Here is a 20,271-nt window from a genome sequence, read left to right on the forward strand (position 1 = left end):
TCCGCAGTTTTCAGCGTCATCCGTCGGTTTGATGCTTTCTCCATTGTTTGGCTCCACGTGTGTTTCTCCACGGCTGGACACAAAGAGAACGAAGTTTCTTTTGTGCTGAGTTTGACAACTTACAGCGTCTCTGAGAGCTGAATGGAGCTCCGCTCGTTCCCAGTCAGGTCCCGATGGAGTTAAGAGTGGTTTCCAGCGGTTGCGTGGCTCAACTTGGCACTTAGAGCTTCCGCGTGCTCAAGTTGTCGGAGCGTTGACAAGCGTGTCCTTACCACCAGGTATCCTGGGCAAAAGAACAAGGTTTCTTTGTCTCTGCTGAAGATTTATGGTCTTAGTTCGCGGGAAAAGCTCCACGGCTTCCCGCACATGCGCAGAACGTGTTTCTGGTACTAGGCGGTGACATCATCCCAATGCTTCCGTGTGCAAAGCATCATGGGAAATGAAGTTTCTTGGCGCTGATGTGGTTATTTGCTTTTCAGAGCAATTTAAGCACAGTCATTTTGGAGAAAATCACTGCATAGTAATTTCCTCATGAGGTCAGACCCTCAACAAATTTAAAAATAATATCTTAAAAAGTCTTTTAAAAGTCTTGAATTTTGACAGCTGGGTATTAAAATTTGTGCTTCATTTGTCCTCGAAAGTTTAATTTGTCAACCACAATCACTTTGTATTAAATAACGTAACATAAATAAGGAGTGGCGGAACCAATAATTGAGAAAGCAGAGCAGCCTGGGGTCAAAATACTCCGAACACGCGATGTATTCAGCTCAGCAGCGATAGAAAACGGTAAACATAACACAGACCACACACACCTCCAGCAGAGGAGAAATGAGAAACTCTTAGCTGAGAGAACGGCTGACTGACGCAGATGACTGATCCAGAGTCACGTTATGAGTGGCGGAGCGGCATCTCCTGCAATTTGTGGATAAAAATACAAAAAAAAAACTCAAACGTTTGGGTGCATTTTGCTACAGTAAGCAGCAGCTAAATGCAACGCCAGCGAGAAGATAAGCGCCGCGAAAATCAGGAATAGCAGAAATTTAACAAAACACCTTGTTGTACAGTGCATCATCTTCAGAGCTGAAACATGGAAAGTCTTTGACTGCAACAAAGTAAACCCGAGTCTATCACCTTCCAAGCACTGGAGGAGTCTGAGGATGGAGGCTGATAAAAGCAGAAATAGGACATGAATCCAACTTAGCTGCTGTTTATCAGCATTATAAATGCAGCTCAGCAGGGTTGTTATTACTGCTGTTACTCACATGAAGTCAAGCATTAATGAAGACTATTTTTATACATATATTTGTGCCTTTACTGTTTGCACTGTACCTTTGCTCTGTTTTTGCTTAATTTTTTGAAATAAATTATAATAAAAATTAATATAACATAAAATAAACAATGAGAAAAAAACCTTTAAGTGGTTTGTTATCCTCTCTTAAAATGAAAATATGTAGATTTCAACAAACGTATCGATAAGGTATTGCCATCAAAAACCAGGTATTGTTAAAGTAGTAGTATCAAGAAGTATCTACTGACGCTGTTATATTTTAAACGTGTTTTAAGTTACCTAGCTACCTTTTCTGTGAACGCTCAAACCGCTCTTCTACTGTACTCTACCGAGTGTTTGGCAGAATATAATAAAAAAGAAAGATGAATAAATTAACACATGTTCAAGGATTTATTTATTTTTTTGCCAGAAGGGATGTGAAATAGTTATTCATTTTTTATATTAGTGGTCATGAAAAGGTCTTACAGTCTTGAATTTAACTTGATGAAACCTGTAGGAACCCTGTAATATGTAACTGTACTGATAATAAATCATTATTAAATTCAACAAGTAGACTCATTTGGTGTATTTAAGATCTAAAATGAAGCATTATTTCCAGAATAAACAAGTATGGTGATTTATTCATTACTGTGATGCAGTCAAGGCATTATTAAAACACTTCAGATAAAACTGTCACATTGCAGGTTAGGAGGAGGTTAGGACCCAAGATGCAGAAAACCCCAGATGACACGAGGCAGGAGCGGTTTAAAAGTAAAATCCTTTTATTTAGGATGAGGAACCAAAAAATCCCAAAAAGGGCAGGAAGCCAAAAACCAAAGTCCTGAACACCAGGAGAACGAAAGCTCACATAGAGCACAATCCAAGAGACGAGGCACAAAAACTCACATAGAGCACAAAACAACGCTGACACAAAACAATGGGCCGACAACAGACAGAGACAAAGACAGGGTTAAATACACTGGGGCATGATGGGAGGCAGATGGGCTGCAGGTGTGTGGGGAGAGAAACCAGGTGAAAGCAATTAACTAATCAGGGAGGAAACTAGCATGACCTAAGAGTAAAACAAGAAAAGCAGCAACATAACTAATATTCTAAGGGGAAGGAAAACTACAAACACCGGTGGGAAAAAACACACTAAAGAGACTAATAAAATGAAAAGCTGAAACTATAAGAACTGCAGAGGGGTGACTGGGGAAGGCTGAAGGAACACAGGACCTGGGAGAGATGATCTGGAGGGCTGTAGATCTGGGAACACAGAAAGAGAAACTACAGGGGCGTGACTAAGGAGGACCACGGGGAGCACAGGACCTGGAGGGAGGTACCTGGGGGGGAAGGAAAACCTAGAGGGGCTGCAGCTCTGGGAACACATGAGGAAGACCTAGACAAAGACGCAAGAGGGCGCTAGAATACACAACAGGAGAACCTAGAGACGAATGGAGAACACAAGGAGACACATGAGGGGAGATGCAAACACAGACCATGACAAAAACATTCATTGTTAATGTAAAAGTAAAGAAATCATTTTATGAGCCAGAATAAAATATTTTAATTAAAAGGGAGTTTGATAAAAGTATTGTCTCCTGTAAAGATGTCCTGTGAGGCGACCTTGGCATGGATAGGATACAGATTCATCAGGAGATATTTCATTACCGCTTCCTCCTGATATGATATGATCCACCTGTCATGGGTGTCACACTGATGAACCAGGCTGTGGACAAATACATGGCCTTCGTCTATGTTACACCTTCAACCAACGTTTGAGTTGATGGTCATGTTGACCACTCCCTTATTGGGTTCCAGACTGGCCTTTACAGAAAGAGCTTTTTTTTTTTTACACAAGTGAAGATGGCTGAATCATCGGCATACATGAAATTTGACATTGCCACATGAACTTGACAGGTCACTGATCTATAGAAACAGTTTTGACCCCTGAGGTAGGCCGAATGGAATGTCTCACAAGATCTTTAAAATCAGTCCATTTCGTGACGTTACACCGCCTTGTTTTCTGTACCCCCTCAGAGCATCTTTGCTCAGTTCCAGTACAGCAGTGAGAAAGTTTTACCATCTGACGCCCTCCGCAGCGCCCTCGCCAAAACCTTCCAGGACGAGCAGCGCTTCCAGCTCGGCATCATGGATGACGCTGCGGAATGCTTTGTGAGGTCACAAACACAAACGAAGAGCAGCTCACTGAGTTGTCGGAGCTTTATTCGCGTTGTATTATTTCACAGGAAAACATCCTGATGAGGATCCACTTTCACATCACAGATGAGACCAACGAGGACATCTGCACAGCCAGACACTGCATCCCCCACCAGAAGTTTGCCATGACGCTCTTTGAGCAGGTGAGACTGAGGTTCACCTTACAAAGGCCGTCTGGTCCCACTTCAGAGTTTATACCTGTGTGTGTTTGTCTGTCTCAGTGTCTCTGTAGCAGCTGTGGGGCGTCGTCAGACCCACTGCCCTTCATTCAGATGGTCCATTACATCTCCACCACCTCTCTGTGGTAAGTGTCTATCTTTAGCAGCTGACTCGGAGTTAGAAAGTTCAGGCCACGCCTCTTCTCCCTCTGGTTGCTAGGAAACGCATTAGAGTCACCCAGACAACCAATATGTTGGCTGCTGGTACCTGAGGTGTATTTGCTGCTCAGACAAAAAACTCTGATGGATGTAGCTGCAGGAGAACGTGCCGATGTCGTGATGACATTAATCATCCAGACACGTCCTCCACATGCCTGTTGATCAAACTGACGTTGTTCTTGACACATTTGAAACAGCACAAGTTGACCAAAGTTAACAAAATATAATTACTATAAATGTTTATGAAGAAACAAAGGGCAGTAAGGTAGAATAAAGGCACCAAAATATTTCAGCTTAAACTCTAAAAACTCCAAAGCTTTCAAATATAAACACGCCCATAAGTGTAGTTCAGCTGAAGTTACACATCTCCACTATCTTCTGGTGTATAGTAGTAACTTCATGAGGGATCATATTTGTGGCTGTGGCTCGTTGAATTCAGCAATGACGCGTGTCGCAATATTGCGACTTTGGCGCTTAAAGGGTTAAGACGTAGATGTGAGTTTTATGCAGTGAAATTAAATTGTCCCAAAAAATTGTAGAATTGTGTTGACCTACTTAACCCTTTAGAACCCAAACCCCTTTGAATTAGAAAACAGATTAGAATAAATACATAAAAATGTTGTAAAAATCATATGTATGGATGGAATGTCACTTGAATATCTGACACAAGAAGCAATTCAGCAAATGTTTGAAATGGGTTGTGACACCAGTGTCACCTCGGGTCCTTAAGGGGTTAAAAAGAAATTGAAAAAAGGGAAACAATTTGAAACATCTGAGATTCTGGAAGCATAGAAGGTCTGAGTGTATATTTTTCTACCAGGGGTGTCAAACCCTGTCCTGGAGATCGCTGGTCAGCATGTTTTAGGCCCAGTCCCAGTACCCACACCTCAGCCTACGCTCCTCTGCAGAGTCCCCTTAGTGGAACTGTGTGTAGGGCTTTGAGTGCGCTCTAAGTAAGTGTTAAAATACCTGCACAATTGGGACAGTGAGTGTTGCGTCATCAACTGAGGCTTCCTAAATAAGGATGTTGTCCGTGACTTCAAATGGCGTTTTTCTTTTTGGACTCTGGTTGTTTGTCCTAAAGTTGAAGTGGTAGCAGCCGGCTGTTTCACCTTCTCTGAAATTATTGAGTGGAGAACCTCTCACACCAGTGGTGTTCTGTTGATAAATACGTGAGTGTGTAATGAATGGAGGACTCGGGGAAGTGTGGCTGTTTGATGAGACAGACAACTGGCTGGTCTAGTGGTTGCTTTCAGTCTGAAACTTATTGGTGGTGGTTTTTAGACAAATGTGAGAGAACCAGTTCTTTCATTTTCATTACACAACATTTTTGTAGCTATACTATGTTAGAACATTGTTAAGAGGCATGAACAAACGTTTGAAGCTAATTTGTTTTCCAAATTTGCCTTTGTAGCTTTAAAAACACAAGGGCCCAGCGAGAAGGAGAGTTGTAGTTTTGTTTTAACAACAGTGAAGTTAAGCAGACACTGGGGTGCTCAAAGCAATCATAAATGTAACGTTTCCCTTTAAAAGGAGCCCAGGTTACAAAACTTTGTGGTTCTTAAAAGATAAATGTTAGTATCAGTTATATGAAAATGGTGTAAAAAAAACCTTCTTAATGTCTTCATTTTTGTAAAAATTCAAAAAAAATTTAAACTTGTAGGTCGCAATTATTATCGTCGCAATACACTCTGGGTAGTGACATCATATGGTTGTACCTCGGTTGCACCGGCCGGCTTTGGGACCCTGTAGTGACTGTTCAGCAACATCAACATGTCATCTGTTCAGCCTTTTCACTTTGAACCAGAGTGAAACATTAATGAGGACATCACTGACGATGTTTCACAAAACGAGCATCAAAATGAAGAGCAAGAAGGGCGGGATGAAGTGAGAGCAGGACAAAACCGGTGGTGTGTGTGTGCAGCAAATGTGTCTCCATGGTAACAAAGAGGGAGAGTGTTTGTTGTAAAGAGCTCATGTTTTTGTCAGCAGAAGTTAACGGTAAACTATCGTGCGGTAAAACTTATTCACTTCTGAATGATTTTGGAGAATTTTAGCATCCAGGGCTGTCGTGTGCTTTATAGATGATATTCAGTGAAACCACTTTAATAATTTTTGCAGATATTACTGTATATATTTGGAGAACACTGTGTTGCTACACTTACAGCTTGTTTTACTGGCGGGAGAGGTGAATGTTCAGCTTCATCCGTGACGAGTGGCGTGTCTGATGGTTCGCTGAACGTGACAGGAGCAGCAGCTGCAGGAGCGGGTTGTCGGCTCAGGAGAGCGTCCAGCGTCTCTTGTCTCTGCGAGGGCGTTTAGGCTCCTTGTGTAGGAAAATGGTCGGTAAAGCATTTAGTTTCCGCATTCTCTTATACCCAGCCGCTCTGGTGATCTCTTTAAGTAGTTGTGGTCGACTATAAGCCTCAAACGCATCAAGAGAAAAATGTTGGGAACACAGCCGCAGATCTTTGGGAAGTTGTGTCCATCCACAGGCATCTTCACACTGCTTTCTCCTCTTCTTGCCAGTGGGAAAGCTGTGTAAAGCCTGATTTATGCTTCTCCGTCTGCGTCAGTGCGGAGACATGCAACGCCATTATCCGTCCTTGAGTAGGGCTCCGGCAGGCACGCAAGTACGTACGGAGTCGAGCCCACTTTTTAAACATCCGTCGAACGAGACGGATTACGCAAGCTTATGATTGGTCAGGACGCCACTGTTGTTTACAGCGCCGCCATTGCAAAGAGAGCCGAGTTTAACTAGCAGCAGACACGGAGAAGCTTGAAGAATACCTCGCGAAAAAACTCTAAAAATATGAACCCGTGACTGGAGGAGTGAAAAGATGCGCAGCAAGCGTTTTATTTGTGGACAGAAATGACAGGAAACATGGGTTTAGAGGTGGGGAGCGCATGAAGCGGTGGAGGAGAATGAGAGACAAATATGTCCGTGTTAAAATTCTCTTATATACACAAAAAACACAATATAAACACACTATCTTGGACCGGTACATGACAGGATACCACAGAACAGTGCTACGCCCTCTGTTGTCCTGCCGGGTAATTGCTTTGCAACACTCTCCAGGAGACGGAGAAGTAAAAGAGCAAAACGCTTCCGTCAATCCGTGCGTGTCTGTCCCTTGCGGAGCTGACGGAGAAGCATGAATCAGGCTTAAACTCACATCACTCCCCTTGTTGCCCCCTGACTGGAAATTACATCCAGAAGCAGCACAACGCGGCATTTTACTTCATTATTAACACGGTGAGTGCGTAAACAAACACTAGCGTCAATAGCTATTCTTCCAAGTGCAACCAATATACGTCATCGCCCCCAGAGTGCATTGCGTGTGGAAAATATGGCGTCCTACGTATGTCAAAAATGAACTAAATATTATAGATTTATAAATAAACAGTAATGTTTTGTGTGTTTCTAACAACATAGTTTGGTACAACAGAAAACTTGTGGCTTATTCAGGCATACACGTCCTCATAGCTAGAGTTCCTTTTAAGAACAATTTTTAAGAATAGACCCTGAAGTAACTTAAGGCGCTCACACGTTAGCGTCGGCGCGGTCTGCGTTTGGTCGGGCTGGATGGAGTGAGTTTGGGCTGGTACGGGCGGTGTAGTGTTCACATATAAATCCGAGGGACTTCTCAGGAATGCGGAAATCCTCGAGCCTGTGGGCGGCGCTTAATACACGCTGGAAAGATCGCTCCATAAGGTGAACAAAAGGCGGACATGAGCTGTGTTGCTTTTGGAGACTCTGAACCACATTATTTTATTAATTTGCTGTGTGTGTCCTCATAATCTTGTGCCACACACACACACTGATTTCTCCTCTGAGCACCTGTCTGCTCACCAGGTCAAGAGCTCCGATGTGGAGAACAGGTGCGCGTGCACACACACACACACATACACACAGATTTCTCCCCCGAGCAGCTGTCTGTTTGCCTGGGGAAGAGCTCCAATGTGGAGAATAGGAGCACGCGCGCACACACACACACACACACACTGATTTCTCCTCTGAGCACCTGTCTGCTCACCAGGTCAAGAGCTCCGATGTGGAGAACAGGTGCGCGTGCACACACACACACACATACACACAGATTTCTCCCCCGAGCAGCTGTCTGTTTGCCTGGGGAAGAGCTCCAATGTGGAGAATAGGAGCACGCGCGCACACACACACACACACACACACAAAGCTATTCTTTTCTGCTGTTCCCACACTTATCGGCAGCTCTGGATCGGCAGCTCCGTGCTACAGACAGAAGTTTACTCAACAGCATGAAAATGAACCGCGCATGCGGGAAACCCCCCGCTGGTTTATTTGTCTCGCAGATCAGCGACAGTAGGCATAATTTCAGCCGGCCAATCGGTCGTAGTGTCGCCTCAGTCCCAGTCTGGACGCTGGGGAGAAGGTCTGAGAAAAACAGTCGCCTCGGCACCGAGAATGCAAATCGGACCTGTGTGTGAAACCAAATCCCAGTGCTGTTCAGTAACGTATGGGCCCATGCCGACGTTAATGTGTAAGCACCAATAGTGAAAATCATTGGACCCAACAGAACCTTGACGAAGCCCACACTAAGAGGGGCTGGGGCTTCTATAAAGGCACAACAGTAATCTTTAAACCACTCTTCCTCAGTAACCAGGCTGTGAAAATGTTGGAGTCGAGGGAAAAGGCAACTCCTAGTATGTTTGGGGAGCTGCTCCGCAACGCCAGCATGGGAGACCTGCGCAGCTGTCCTGTAAGAGTGCGAAAAACTCAGGTGAACATACACTGGTTCCAGACCTTCATATCTAAGAGCTTCCCTCTCTTCCTCAGAGTCAGTGTGGTCAGCAGCTCCGTATGGCCCGTGTTCTCCTCAACAGTCCAGAGATCATCACCATCGGTCTGGTCTGGGACTCTGACCACTCAGACCTGGCTGAGGATGTCATCCACACTCTGGGGACCTGCCTGCGCCTCGGAGATGTAAGACACGGGACCTGAACCAGAAATAATCTGAGTGTCATCCGCAAATGTGATGAGCGGAACTTTTGTCTCTGCAGCTATTTTACCGGGTGACGGAGGAAAAAGCTCGGCAGTCGGAACTTTACCTGGTGGGGATGGTCTGTTACTACGGGAAACATTACTCCACCTTCTTCTTCCAGACTAACATCAGGCGATGGATGTACTTTGATGATGCACATGTGAAGGAGGTACGCTCTAAACCAGATCACCCTGTTGTAATGTTGTTGATCAGGAACTCACCAAAAATTAGGCCACCAAAATTTTCCGTCCGAAAGTGACCCAAAAATTAATTTATCAGTTTTTGGCAAAAGACCTAAGTCAACAAAACAACACAGCCGAAACAGGCCATCAGGTAAACCCTGTTTTTGTTTTATCTCACTCTGACCTTATGTGGCTCCTTGCTTTTTGTTTCATTAAAAAGTAGTACATTCATACTGATTTCATTTTATGCTGTTTTATTACAATTGTTTTAATTTGGGACCAGGTTGTTTTGAGCATAACGAGAAATGAGTGAAGCGGCTTTCATGAGATTGCATTAAACAATCAATATGGTGCATGCATTTAGTAAACAGAAATCAGAAACTTCAGAATTCATGAACAAAAACGATTTTATGCAAACTTGGAGCTGCAACACAAGCAAAGTACCACTTTGTCCTCACCGCTTCTCTCCAAATCCATGTTGTCTGCGCGAGCACTGACAGCGAGACTGTTAAATGTTAAAATATTTTTTTCCACTTTGTAGCCTACTGCAACGTATGGAGATGAAGTTGTGTGGTTGTAACCCTAACACTTATTTATCCATAAAACCCTGATTAACCTAATTGGTTAATTAGATTACAGGCTTGTCTTGAAGACATAAAAAATTGGATGTCTTCAAACTTTCTGCTTTTAAATCGAGACAAAACTGAAGTCCTCATCTTTGGACCGGAACTTCAGAAAAGGAAGCTTCAGCTTCTCCAAAATAATGCAGATAGAGTTCTGATGACAATTAAAAAGAGAGATCACATCTCTCTTGTATTAGCTTCCCAGCATTGGTTGCCTGTTAAAGGTTGACTATGGAACACGGACAATCTGGCGAACTCTGGTGTTCAGAGGTGGTATTGCAAAAACAGGACTAATTTTACAGCCACTGGGATGTTGGTTCTCTGCTGACATGTTCCAGCACCGTGTTCAGAGACAAATCGTACAGGATAAGAACTCATTTCCACTAATATGATTATTTTACAACAGTATTTACCAGAACATCTTCTGGGCTCTGAATCAGCTACTTGACTTGTCAAGTCTGCCACATCACCCCGCTTCTCCTCCAGCTTCACTGGCTGCCAGTCAACTTCAGGGTTCATTTCAAGATCCTGGTTCTGGTCTATAGGGCCTTACATGGACAAGCACCATCTTACATTGGTGATCTTCTTAGTCCCTACACCCCCAGCAGGTCCCTGAGGTCCAGTGATCAAAGCCTACTGGTTGTGCAGCACCAGGCTAAAGACCAAAGGTGACAGATCATTTGCTGCTGTGGCCTCCAGACTCTGGAACTCTCTCCCCCTGAGCCTGAGATCAGTGGACTCAGTGGTCTCCTTTAAAAAGCAGCTGAAGACTCACTTGTTCAAGCTGGCTTTTGTATGACCTTCTTCACCACTCTCTTTATTCTGCTCTCCCCACCTATTCCACCTTCCTCAGGATCCACTGATTTCCCTCTTTCCTATTCACTCTCTCTCTTTCGTAACATTTTTTAAATCACAATTGTCTATTTTAGGCTCATTTTAAATATATTTTTAATCATTTTCTTAATTCTTTTTTATATTTTTACATTTTTTTTGTTTGTTTTTTTTGTTTTTGTGAAGCGCCTAGTGACTTCTTCTTCTTGTTCTTCTTCTTCTTCACACAGTCTCAACCTTGCCTTGCTGAGTGGACTTTTTAGCACAACAATTTTCACATGAAAATTGAGCTTCATTTTTCAGAAGACACAGAAATAAAATTACAGGGTTCAGCTGGATCTCTATGTCTGGAGGTGTTTTTACGCTCCTGTTCCTGTGGGGTCTGCTGCAATATGTCTGGCCTTCTTCTGGATCTCTCCATAGTACACTGAGTCCAGGTCTGTAGGGCTGCAACAAACGATTATTTGGATAATCGATGAATCGGATGGGGTCTCGACACGATTAATCGATTAATCGGATTACATGGGGAAATTTTTTTAAACTGCTAGGAAAACGTTATTTCTCTCCTTCCTTCACTTTATTTAACACAACATTATTAGAAAACAGTTCAATAGCAGAAAAACAACATGCCATCACCTAAATTGTCTTATAAGGTGTATAGACAGAGACCCTAAGCTACATCTATCTGTGACCTAAAATGCTTGGTCCAATTAAACAGCTTAAGGGCAATTCTCATCTGTTTTGTTTGATCTCATCTGTAGACATTTTTAAATGTAATTAAACATAGGCTGTGAATTAATCAAAATTGATCACTATTTCCAAAAATGACGCAAGTTTAGAAAAGAAGCAGATGAGACAGCATGTCTGATAATTTAGTTTTTCATCTGATAATATTAGAACATGTCAGTAATGCCCGAGGGGCTTTTATAAACACTGTATAACTAACACTACTGGATAGGGTATGAATTACACAGAGGCTTCTGGGGAGCCCAGTTATGGGGGGGCATTTTGCCTTGGCCCCCAAAATGACTTGAAACGGCCCTGGGTGTGTGACTGAGTTTTGAAGGTGACCTGAATAGTATCAAATTTATAAATATTACATGTGTGTAACTTATTGTTTTATACAGGTAAAAACGTGTAGTGGAGGTAAATCTACCTACATTTTACTTTTCAACACTTTGTTTTGTTTTGTTTTTATTGAACTATTTTCCTGTCCTGTCTGTCTCTCATCTTCCTGCATCTCCTCTTAATTCTCCAGAAAAACTGCTGCCTGGATTCTTACTTTTTCACCTCATCAGTTATTTTTGAGCAGATCAAAGGGATCTCCTGACCGCAAAGAGCAGAGCGCGTTTTCGATGCTGCGTGAGGTGAAATCACCGCAGCACAGGTGATGAGCTCCGCAGTAGCAGAGCGCTGCAGGCACAAATAAGACAGAAAGTAGAGAACATGTGCAGACATGAACGATCGTGTGCTAATTATAGTTTTTTGGTTGCGCCACTTTGAGAATGGACCGTGCGCTGGAAGCAGCTGCCTGGATCGTTGCGCAAAAATGCGCTGTGCCGCTCTCTGCTCAGAAGAGTCCAAAAATGATATAATATAGAAAACTTTTTCCGGTTCACCTGGATGTGTAGGATATACAGCTCCCCCATAATTCGATCCCTGCTCCTGGATGAAAAGCCGGACATTTTCATCAATACAACAACCCGCAGTCCGGACGCGCCGGACAGAGAGTGAAAAGTGGACACGTCCGGGGAAAACGGAACGTACGGTCACCATAGTCCTCATAAAGCGGGAAATTATAGATACAGTATTTTTCTCGTGCCCTGGGCCCTTTAGAGTTCGTGGGCCCTGGGCAATTGCCCAGTTAATCCGGCCTTGGGTGGAACCGGTTCGCAGCAGCGCGAGTCCCCCCGCTCATCTAATAAGCGTCGCGCTCACGACTTTAGACTCTTTTTTTTACGAGCTTAGGGCATGTCTAGCCTGTGTAATAATCCGGGACTTGGATGAATCACTTTTGAAAAGTTTTTAATTTACCCGGACACAGAGTTCTCTCCTTCCTCGCTGATGATCCCGACATGCTTGCGTTTAAGACGCTGCATCATCCCGTGCCATGCCAAGTCTGACCTAAACGTTGCAGGTAACGCATGTCTTCGCCTGATTTAACTGAAAATGCTCCCAAACTTAAAAAGCTTTTACTTTTTTGACTCTCGCTGCTTCTGCCATGTTCCTCTTCCAAACAACTGCCGGCTCTCCCTCGCGCTGATCTGTCTGCGCTGAACGGCGGGCGAGAAGGGGGGCGCTTTTGGAAGAGTTGTGCGACACAACGAATCGATGACGCAATTCGTTGCCAACGCTTTTAGTAATCGATTTTCATCGAATTTATCGATTCGTTGTTGCAGCCCTACAGGTCTGGCAGTGGACTTCCACCAATCCCCTGAGCTGTCCTCACCTTTTGGACCAAGTTGGTTTTATCTTGTGCTGAGCAGCTCCCGTACCAGACTGTCATGCTGACAGAGGATGCTCTTGAAGAAGAGCCTTTGTTGGGCTTTCTTCACCAGCTCTGATGTGTTCAGAGGCTAAGTCACATCAGACGCAATGTGGATACCAAGGAATTGGATGTTATCCTCACCCTCTAATGACACAACATGCCTGTTCTGGAAACCAGAGTACCTGGAGAAAAGCCGCACGCGCATGAGGAGAACACGCCAACTCTTCACAGGAAGGCCACACAAACCCGTGACCTTCTAGCCAACAACAACAGCGTTATTGCCTGTTACATGCAGCCTAACAGGATTTCAGACGGAGATGATGAGACGTCTGCCTGTGTCTAATAACCGCCACCGTTCATGTTCCTAATTGTTATGGAAAACCAGCAAGTTGTCATTTTAAAGACGAGGCATGTGCTCCACTTGTGGAGATTTGGTGACACCTACTGCTTTTTAGTTTTAGAAAGAGTCCACATTAAAAACATTCTCGAGTTCTGAGATGGGAAGTGGTTTTGCTCGTTTTAAGCATTTTCGTAGAGAGAGCACATTTTTTATTGATGACGACAGAAAGAACCGGGTGATTCTTCTGCCCACCTCTGCTCCTCCTTTGCTCTCATGCTGCTCCTCCCTCCATCATCGCCGCTCTCTAATAACTTCTGGAATGATACGTGTCATTCCCTTTCTTTCTGCCTGTTGTGGAAACAAGGAAATCCCTCCATTGTTCATCACTGCAACAGGACTGAATCAAGGGTGGGGCCACAGAGTGAGCGCACACACACACACACACACACACACACACACACACACACACACACACACACACACACACACACACACACACACCCAGCAGATTTTTTTCTATCTCGTTCTCTCTGTTGAACAAACACCCACATGTTTTTGCTCTGGATGGGTCGGCTGACTCCATGGTGGGAAGTCCTGTCAGAAGCAAGCAAAGCTTTGGAACATGGAGGAAGGGTGGAAATCATAAAACAGGAGGATTTCTTTTGCACAGAAAAGAAAAAGACTAACTAACAAAGTTAGAGAAGACCACGTATCTCCATCAGGGTGACGAAAAGGGAAGGGAGAAAACAACCTGGAGCTGGTAAAAGTCCTGGCTCATTCTTGTGATTGTAGCAGCTGGTTTGAGAGTTTCTGTCATCAGAGCTGTGATTGGTTGTTTCCTTATTGATTTTAGACAAGTTTTGATCCATGATGACTGGCCAGTCAACCTGCAGAGCTGCTCATTCTCACTTTGATGTGATTAAAAACATTGGCTGGGTTTTGTGTTGTCCTTCAGATTGGCCCCAAATGGAAGGACGTGGTGTCTCGCTGCATTAAGGGCCACTACCAACCTCTGCTGCTGCTGTACGCCGACCCTCGTGGGACGCCAGTGTCTGTGCAGGACCTGCCCTCAGGCCTCGACCTGCAGCATCTGGACCGAGCCTGCTACGACAGCGAAGACTCGGGTAACTACAACACAGCTAGGAGACGTAGTAGTAGCACAGCAGCACACGCTCAGGTAACTACAGTTGTTAAAGGAATGAGGGATCAGCTAACAGCTGGAGAAACAGTAGAAGCTTGATGAGATGTGTGTATTTGTGTGTGAGCACACCAGCGCCAACCTCCTCCCTCCCCCTTCCTTGTCAGGTCGAGAGCTGTCCATCTCCAGCGACACTCGAACGGACTCATCCACCGAGAGCTACTCTGGCCGACAGCCCTCCCACCTGCACCACGAGTCCCTGGCGAGTCACTACTCGTCTGACTCCCAGGGAACTGTCATTTGCACGGGAAGACCCGACAGAACCATTCACACCTCACTCTGCAGCCTGGATACCTTAGGTACCAGTTTAACTTTTACTAACACCGCCTACGGTTGTGTGATATTCTCTCATCATGGTGTGGCCTCTGACCTCAGAGGGGCGTGAACGTCTCAGATCTCTGCTTTACGCACTTTTACGCTGTGCCTCACTTTTGCGTTGTAATTGTCATTGTGGTGATCACCCCATAAACCATCTGTTGCCGTGCGTCTCGTTGCTAAGGCCACGTGACGGACGGTGAGCAGCACCAGTCACTGAAGAGAGGAGGTGGGTCCAGGGATAAGAGGCAGACCTCGAACCGGTCCTGGCGAACAAAACCCGACAGCGAAGCCTCATCAGCTGGTTACCACAGTGAGGGTAGGCGGGTTTGGACCAGTACAGACTCACATAATGTCTAGAAGATATAGGACTACAACAGTCACAACGTAAATCATAGTTCGTTACATGAATGTATTCCACGACGAGTGGTTTACTACAACAAATGAGAACTTTTATCATTAACTATAACCAATAAAATTTGTTCTAATTTTAGTTTTTATCAGTCAATAAATTGTTTTTGGGGAAATGAAAAATATCTTTTTTCTAAGTATAACATTTGAATCATGACCTCAAATTTTTTGTCATTCATCATAACATCATTCCTGTTGAGTTTTTTTCTATTGTCATTTATTTTCTCTCCTCCCTCATTTTGATCTATTGCTCTTTTTGTCATCCCCTAATCTTCTTCTCCATCTGACCTCTTTCCAGGAGAAACTTTAAATGAGCAGCAGGTTCCTCGTCACCTCCACAAGCTTTCCTCCTCCCTCTCCTCTACCAATCGCCTCCGAGACTTTAAGGAGACCGTGACCAACATCATCCGGCCCCTCTCCTCCTCCTCTTCTTCCTCCCTGCCAGCTGCCTCCTCTGAAATCTCCATTTCTGGTCAGCACCTCTCTGCTGCAAATGCAGCTCTGAGCTCTTCCTCAAGTAAACTGCCAGACTGGGAGGCAGACAGCACAAGCAGCGAGTCCAAGTCCAGCTCTTCTGGAGGAGGTGTGGCAGGGAGGTACCGGCCAGCATGGAGGCCACGGAGGGAGGCCCTTAACATTGACACTATATTCTGCCGAGAGAGGCGCAGACAGGCAGGATACAGCCCCCTCGGGTGTCCCCCATCTGAAGACTCTGGAGCTCTTGACCGTGAAGGAGCAGACAAATCTTTCACAGTCCAGGAAGAGGTGATGTCTGTCAGGCCGGGCTCCTCCAAGACTCTGCCCAGCTGCTTCAGAGAAGCTAAGCTTCCTCCTCCTCCTCCCCCTCCCCCCAGGCTGATTCAGAGGATAGAGAGTGGCTACGAGAGCAGTGAGAGGAATAGCAGCAGTCCCGTCAGCCTGGACTTGACCTTGGGGTACAGGTGAGATACTCAGGAGGAATATATGAGATAATCAGGTAACATTTGGGGGGTGGGTTGTCCTGAGGCATGAAATATTCTACAGGAAGCTAACCTTTAGATTCTGGTTTAATGCACAGGAGCCTCACTTTGTGCAGAAGCCTTATTAAAAATGTGTACTTAAGCTCAGCAAACACTTATACTCACGCTAAGTCATTTTTGGACCCATGAGACTGATAAATCACACCTTGCCCAGAAATGTGCCCAGACACATTTGGATCAGGTCCTGTGTCCTTCAAACACACATTATGCCAATGTAGCGTGTTAATCTACATACTAGAATCAACACTGTTTGCTGTCAGTTGTTAGATTCTGAGAAAAGACCCAAACGAGTTAACAATGAAGCTTCTATCATATATAAATATCTAGGATATTATATATTCGATAGAAGTTCATATGCCAATGAGCTTGGTCGAATTTTAATCCAAAGATTAATGTTTAATTTAAGATAATTAAATTTAATCGCAAAAGTTTATTTATTTAGGCTTATGACCGTGTCCCCAGGGGCACCCTGTGGGGGACGCTCCAGGAGTATGGGGTGGGTGGCTTTCTGTTAAGGGCCATTCAGTCCCTTTACCAGAGGAGCGTGAGTTTGGTCCGCATAGCCGGTAGTAAGTCGGACCTGTTCCCAGTGAGGGTTGGACTCCGCCAGGGCTGCCCTTTGTCACCGGTTCTGTTCATTACCTTCATGGACAGAATTTCTAGACGCAGCCGTGGTGTGGAGTGTGTCGAGTTTGGTGGCAGGAGAATCTCGTCTCTGCTTTTTGCGGATGATGTGGTCCTCCTAGCTTCATCCAGCTCTGATCTTCAGCTCTTGCTGGGTAGGTTCGCGGCCGAGTGTGAAGCGGCTGGGATGAGGATCAGCACCTCCAAATCTGAGACCATGGTTCTCGACCGGAAAAGGGTGGCTTGCCACCTCCGGGTCGGGGGAGAGGTCCTACCTCAAGTGGAGGAGTTTAAGTATCTCGGGGTCTTGTTCAGGAGTGAGGGTAGGAGGGATCGGGAGATCGACAGGCGGATTGGTGCGGCGTCTGCAGTGATGCGGACGCTGAGCCGATCTGTCGTGGGGAAGAGGGAGCTGAGCCAGAAAGCCAGGCTCTCGATTTACCGGTCGATCTACGTCCCAATCCTCACCTATGGTCATGAGCTTTGGGTAATGACCGAAAGAACGAGATCGCGGATACAAGCGGCCGAAATGAGTTTCCTCCGTAGGGTGGCCGGGCTCAGCCTTAGAGATAGGGTGAGGAGCTCGGACATTCGGGAGGGACTCGGAGTAGAACCGCTGCTCCTCCGGATCGAAAGGAGCCAGTTGAGGTGGTTTGGGCATCTGGTCAGGATGCCTCCTGGACGCCTCCCCGGGGAGGTGTTTCGGGCATGTCCTGCCGGCAGAAGGCCCCCGGGTCGACCCAGGACACGTTGGAGAGGTTACATCTCCAATCTGGTCCGGGAACGCCTTGGGCTTAGCTAGAAGACGGGAAAATGAGACCCACAGCCAGAGTCCGACGCCATTGTGAGGGTTTTGAAAAACGATCCTTCCTTTCTGAGGAAGATGAGCTAGGTCATGAGCTTAAACTAAAAAGAAGTGTTAACGACAGCGCTTTTTAAAATCTTTTCAGCTTTGTTAGCGGTCTGTTTAGTGACGTATGTTTCGGGAAGGTGCGCTCATGACGTGGCGTGTCCTGCTAGAACGAGACGTTGTGCAGTCTGCCTGACTGACATCTTGTGTCGTACAGTGTGCCACTTTTCTGGAGTTCTCACTGTGTGACATGAACAATCCTGTGGGATGGTCAAAAATCGCTCAATGTGACCCCGGCTTTGTAGACATATTGTGTCGACTTTTACTTTGACAGATGTCCAGCAGTGGAAGTAACGTATTTTGATGCCCATTCTGATTGGTTGGTGAAATGCTACAGTAACCCACACTAAGACGTTTTTGTAGCCCAAGCCGAAAGCCCCACAGCTTGCCGGACCCTGCTTAAACCTCATCGGCTGGCTCCTCTAAAGTGGCAGGCTCCTCTCCCGCGTTTCCATGCTCTTCACCCTATCTTTAAGGCCGAGGCCAGCAGAGTAAACTCATTTCAACCGTTAACTCATTCACTGCCGGCGGTTTCCTGATCGCTAACGGCCTTCGCTGCCAGCGTTTCTCACTGTTTTTACTGTTTTTTTAAGAGTCACAGAACGTTGCGTGCTAGGATGATGTCGACGCCAAAACAACCAAAACAATGAGGAGACTCACCTCTTACATCAGGAAGAATCCGCGTGTTTCGAGCGTTATCCGTTCTTTCATAATCCGTTGTCGAATTGTGATCAGCAGACGCTTTTCTGGTTTGCACCTCACTTTTTTTTTACGGGAACGGCCCAAAACAATCTCCAAACACATGAATGTTCTGCTTCCTGATCACGTGACGTGTGACGTATGCGGATGAAGATCGGCTTCAGGGCTGAGATGTTTGTTCTCTCAGCGCGGGGGCTCGTTCCGACTTTCAAACAGTAAAAAAATGCCAATGACGACTTCAGTCGTCATTGGCATTGAACGGTTGGATCTAAAATGATGACTTTAGTCGTCAATGGCAGTGAATGAGTTAATATTCACGAATTTGTTCTTTTGGTAATTTTTCAACACTCACAACCATAGGTCAGGGTTAGGATGGAGATCGCCCTTTTAATTGAGAGCTTTCTGATTTAGAACCCTCTTCACCACCACACAAAGTTTTAGAGTCTTCCACTGATCAGCATCAAAAAGCGTCCACAGTAACATTAATGGAATTAAAAGCATTTGTTCTGTCGAAGTAAAGCATAATTTAATCCATTCAGAGGACGTGAGCAGCTGTGTGAAGCTAAATGTGGTGTTCAATAACCAGAAGTGCCATTTTTTACAGTGCTCCGAACCACGACAAAGCCACGTTAATTAAGTCGTCTTGGGGAAATGATCTGTTTTTCCGGATCAAAGAAACGGTTTCATTTAAAACAGAAATGTAAAGGACAGCTAAAACAGTTTGAAATACATTAGGTTTGCAAATGCATTTACTTGGATAGAATTTTAAAATGTATTTCAGGGTTAATGAGAGAAAATCCACACAGACCCAATGCAGAATAGTGTGTAAAGTTGGGCTCTAACTTCATTTTGAACAACCAATTGTCTTCTCTCTTAGGGAGTTCGCTGTGAAGAAGCCTTTGTCCTCCTCCTACTCTTCGTCAGGGCCGTCCTGGAAGAACATCAGGTCCAAGAGCAGTGCCTCGTTGCTGCAGGAGCTCAACTTGTCTAACATGGAGAGCTCTGGTACAGAACCTAAATATGAAACCAAAAAAAGTTTATTTTTAATAACATACCACAAAATATTTTCCAATATTCGTGATCTGATCAATCTAAACATCTGCAGGGAAATTTTGACCCTTTATGGGGGCCATATCATGGAAAATCTACTTTTTGGAGCTTTTTAGTATGTAATGTTTCCTCTTGATAAATACCCCCAAACCCATTGTCGGCTGCATTCATGTGTTTTCCTGTTTCAGCTGAAAATTTTATTTTGCAATTCCTGAAATGGCCTGATGTCTAAGTTGTACTTCACTCCATCTTGCTGCTCCCAACACCAGGCCCTGCTCCTCCCCAGAAGCTAGTCTCTGGTCTGAAACTTGTCTTCACTGGCTAGCTCAGGATACCTGGCATAGGTGACAAGCGTCACATAATAGACTAGGTAGTCTAGTGGTAAGTGTGCTGGGCTGAGTTTTGTGCAGGTTCACGTCGCAGTCGCTGCAGTAATGTTTTTCTTCCTTTTAGCTGCACTTACCAGCATGATTTCTATCCTTTATTGGTAAACTATTTACAAGTAAGGACTAATCTGTTTTTACTTGCTTTGTTAATTAGCCAGTGTGAGTCCATGTGAGGTGAGCAGAGGAAATGCACTAAAAGGCTGTTCAGAAATGACCAAATTCAAAGCTCTTTAGAGACATGAATCATTTTGCAGAAAATAATCAATAAAACCAAAATATAAAAACACAAAATCTGCTTTAGGTGGCTAAA

General features: G+C 44.9%; 1 protein-coding gene across 7 annotated transcripts in view; it reads left to right on the forward strand.

Moving 5' to 3' along the window:
- Nucleotides 1–20,271, forward strand: part of LOC107396544 (ubiquitin carboxyl-terminal hydrolase 54) — a 143,777-nt gene that overhangs the window by 95,077 nt on the left and 28,429 nt on the right. For 6 of the 7 annotated variants that reach the window (XM_070542630.1, XM_070542629.1, XM_070542628.1 and 3 more), the window contains 11 exons: nt 3,308–3,442; nt 3,517–3,630; nt 3,709–3,791; nt 8,501–8,603; nt 8,681–8,827; nt 8,905–9,054; nt 14,305–14,473; nt 14,655–14,846; nt 15,047–15,181; nt 15,572–16,214; nt 19,403–19,530. In XM_070542630.1, coding sequence (XP_070398731.1) covers nt 3,308–3,442; nt 3,517–3,630; nt 3,709–3,791; nt 8,501–8,603; nt 8,681–8,827; nt 8,905–9,054; nt 14,305–14,473; nt 14,655–14,846; nt 15,047–15,181; nt 15,572–16,214; nt 19,403–19,530 — 1,999 coding nt within the window. The remainder of the gene's footprint in view (nt 1–3,307; nt 3,443–3,516; nt 3,631–3,708; nt 3,792–8,500; nt 8,604–8,680; nt 8,828–8,904; nt 9,055–14,304; nt 14,474–14,654; nt 14,847–15,046; nt 15,182–15,571; nt 16,215–19,402; nt 19,531–20,271) is intronic. The other variant, XM_070542632.1, reaches the window with a different exon arrangement.

This window comes from Nothobranchius furzeri, chromosome 12 (genome assembly GCF_043380555.1).
Source record: "Nothobranchius furzeri strain GRZ-AD chromosome 12, NfurGRZ-RIMD1, whole genome shotgun sequence".
In the NCBI taxonomy this organism is placed as follows: domain Eukaryota; kingdom Metazoa; phylum Chordata; class Actinopteri; order Cyprinodontiformes; family Nothobranchiidae; genus Nothobranchius; species Nothobranchius furzeri.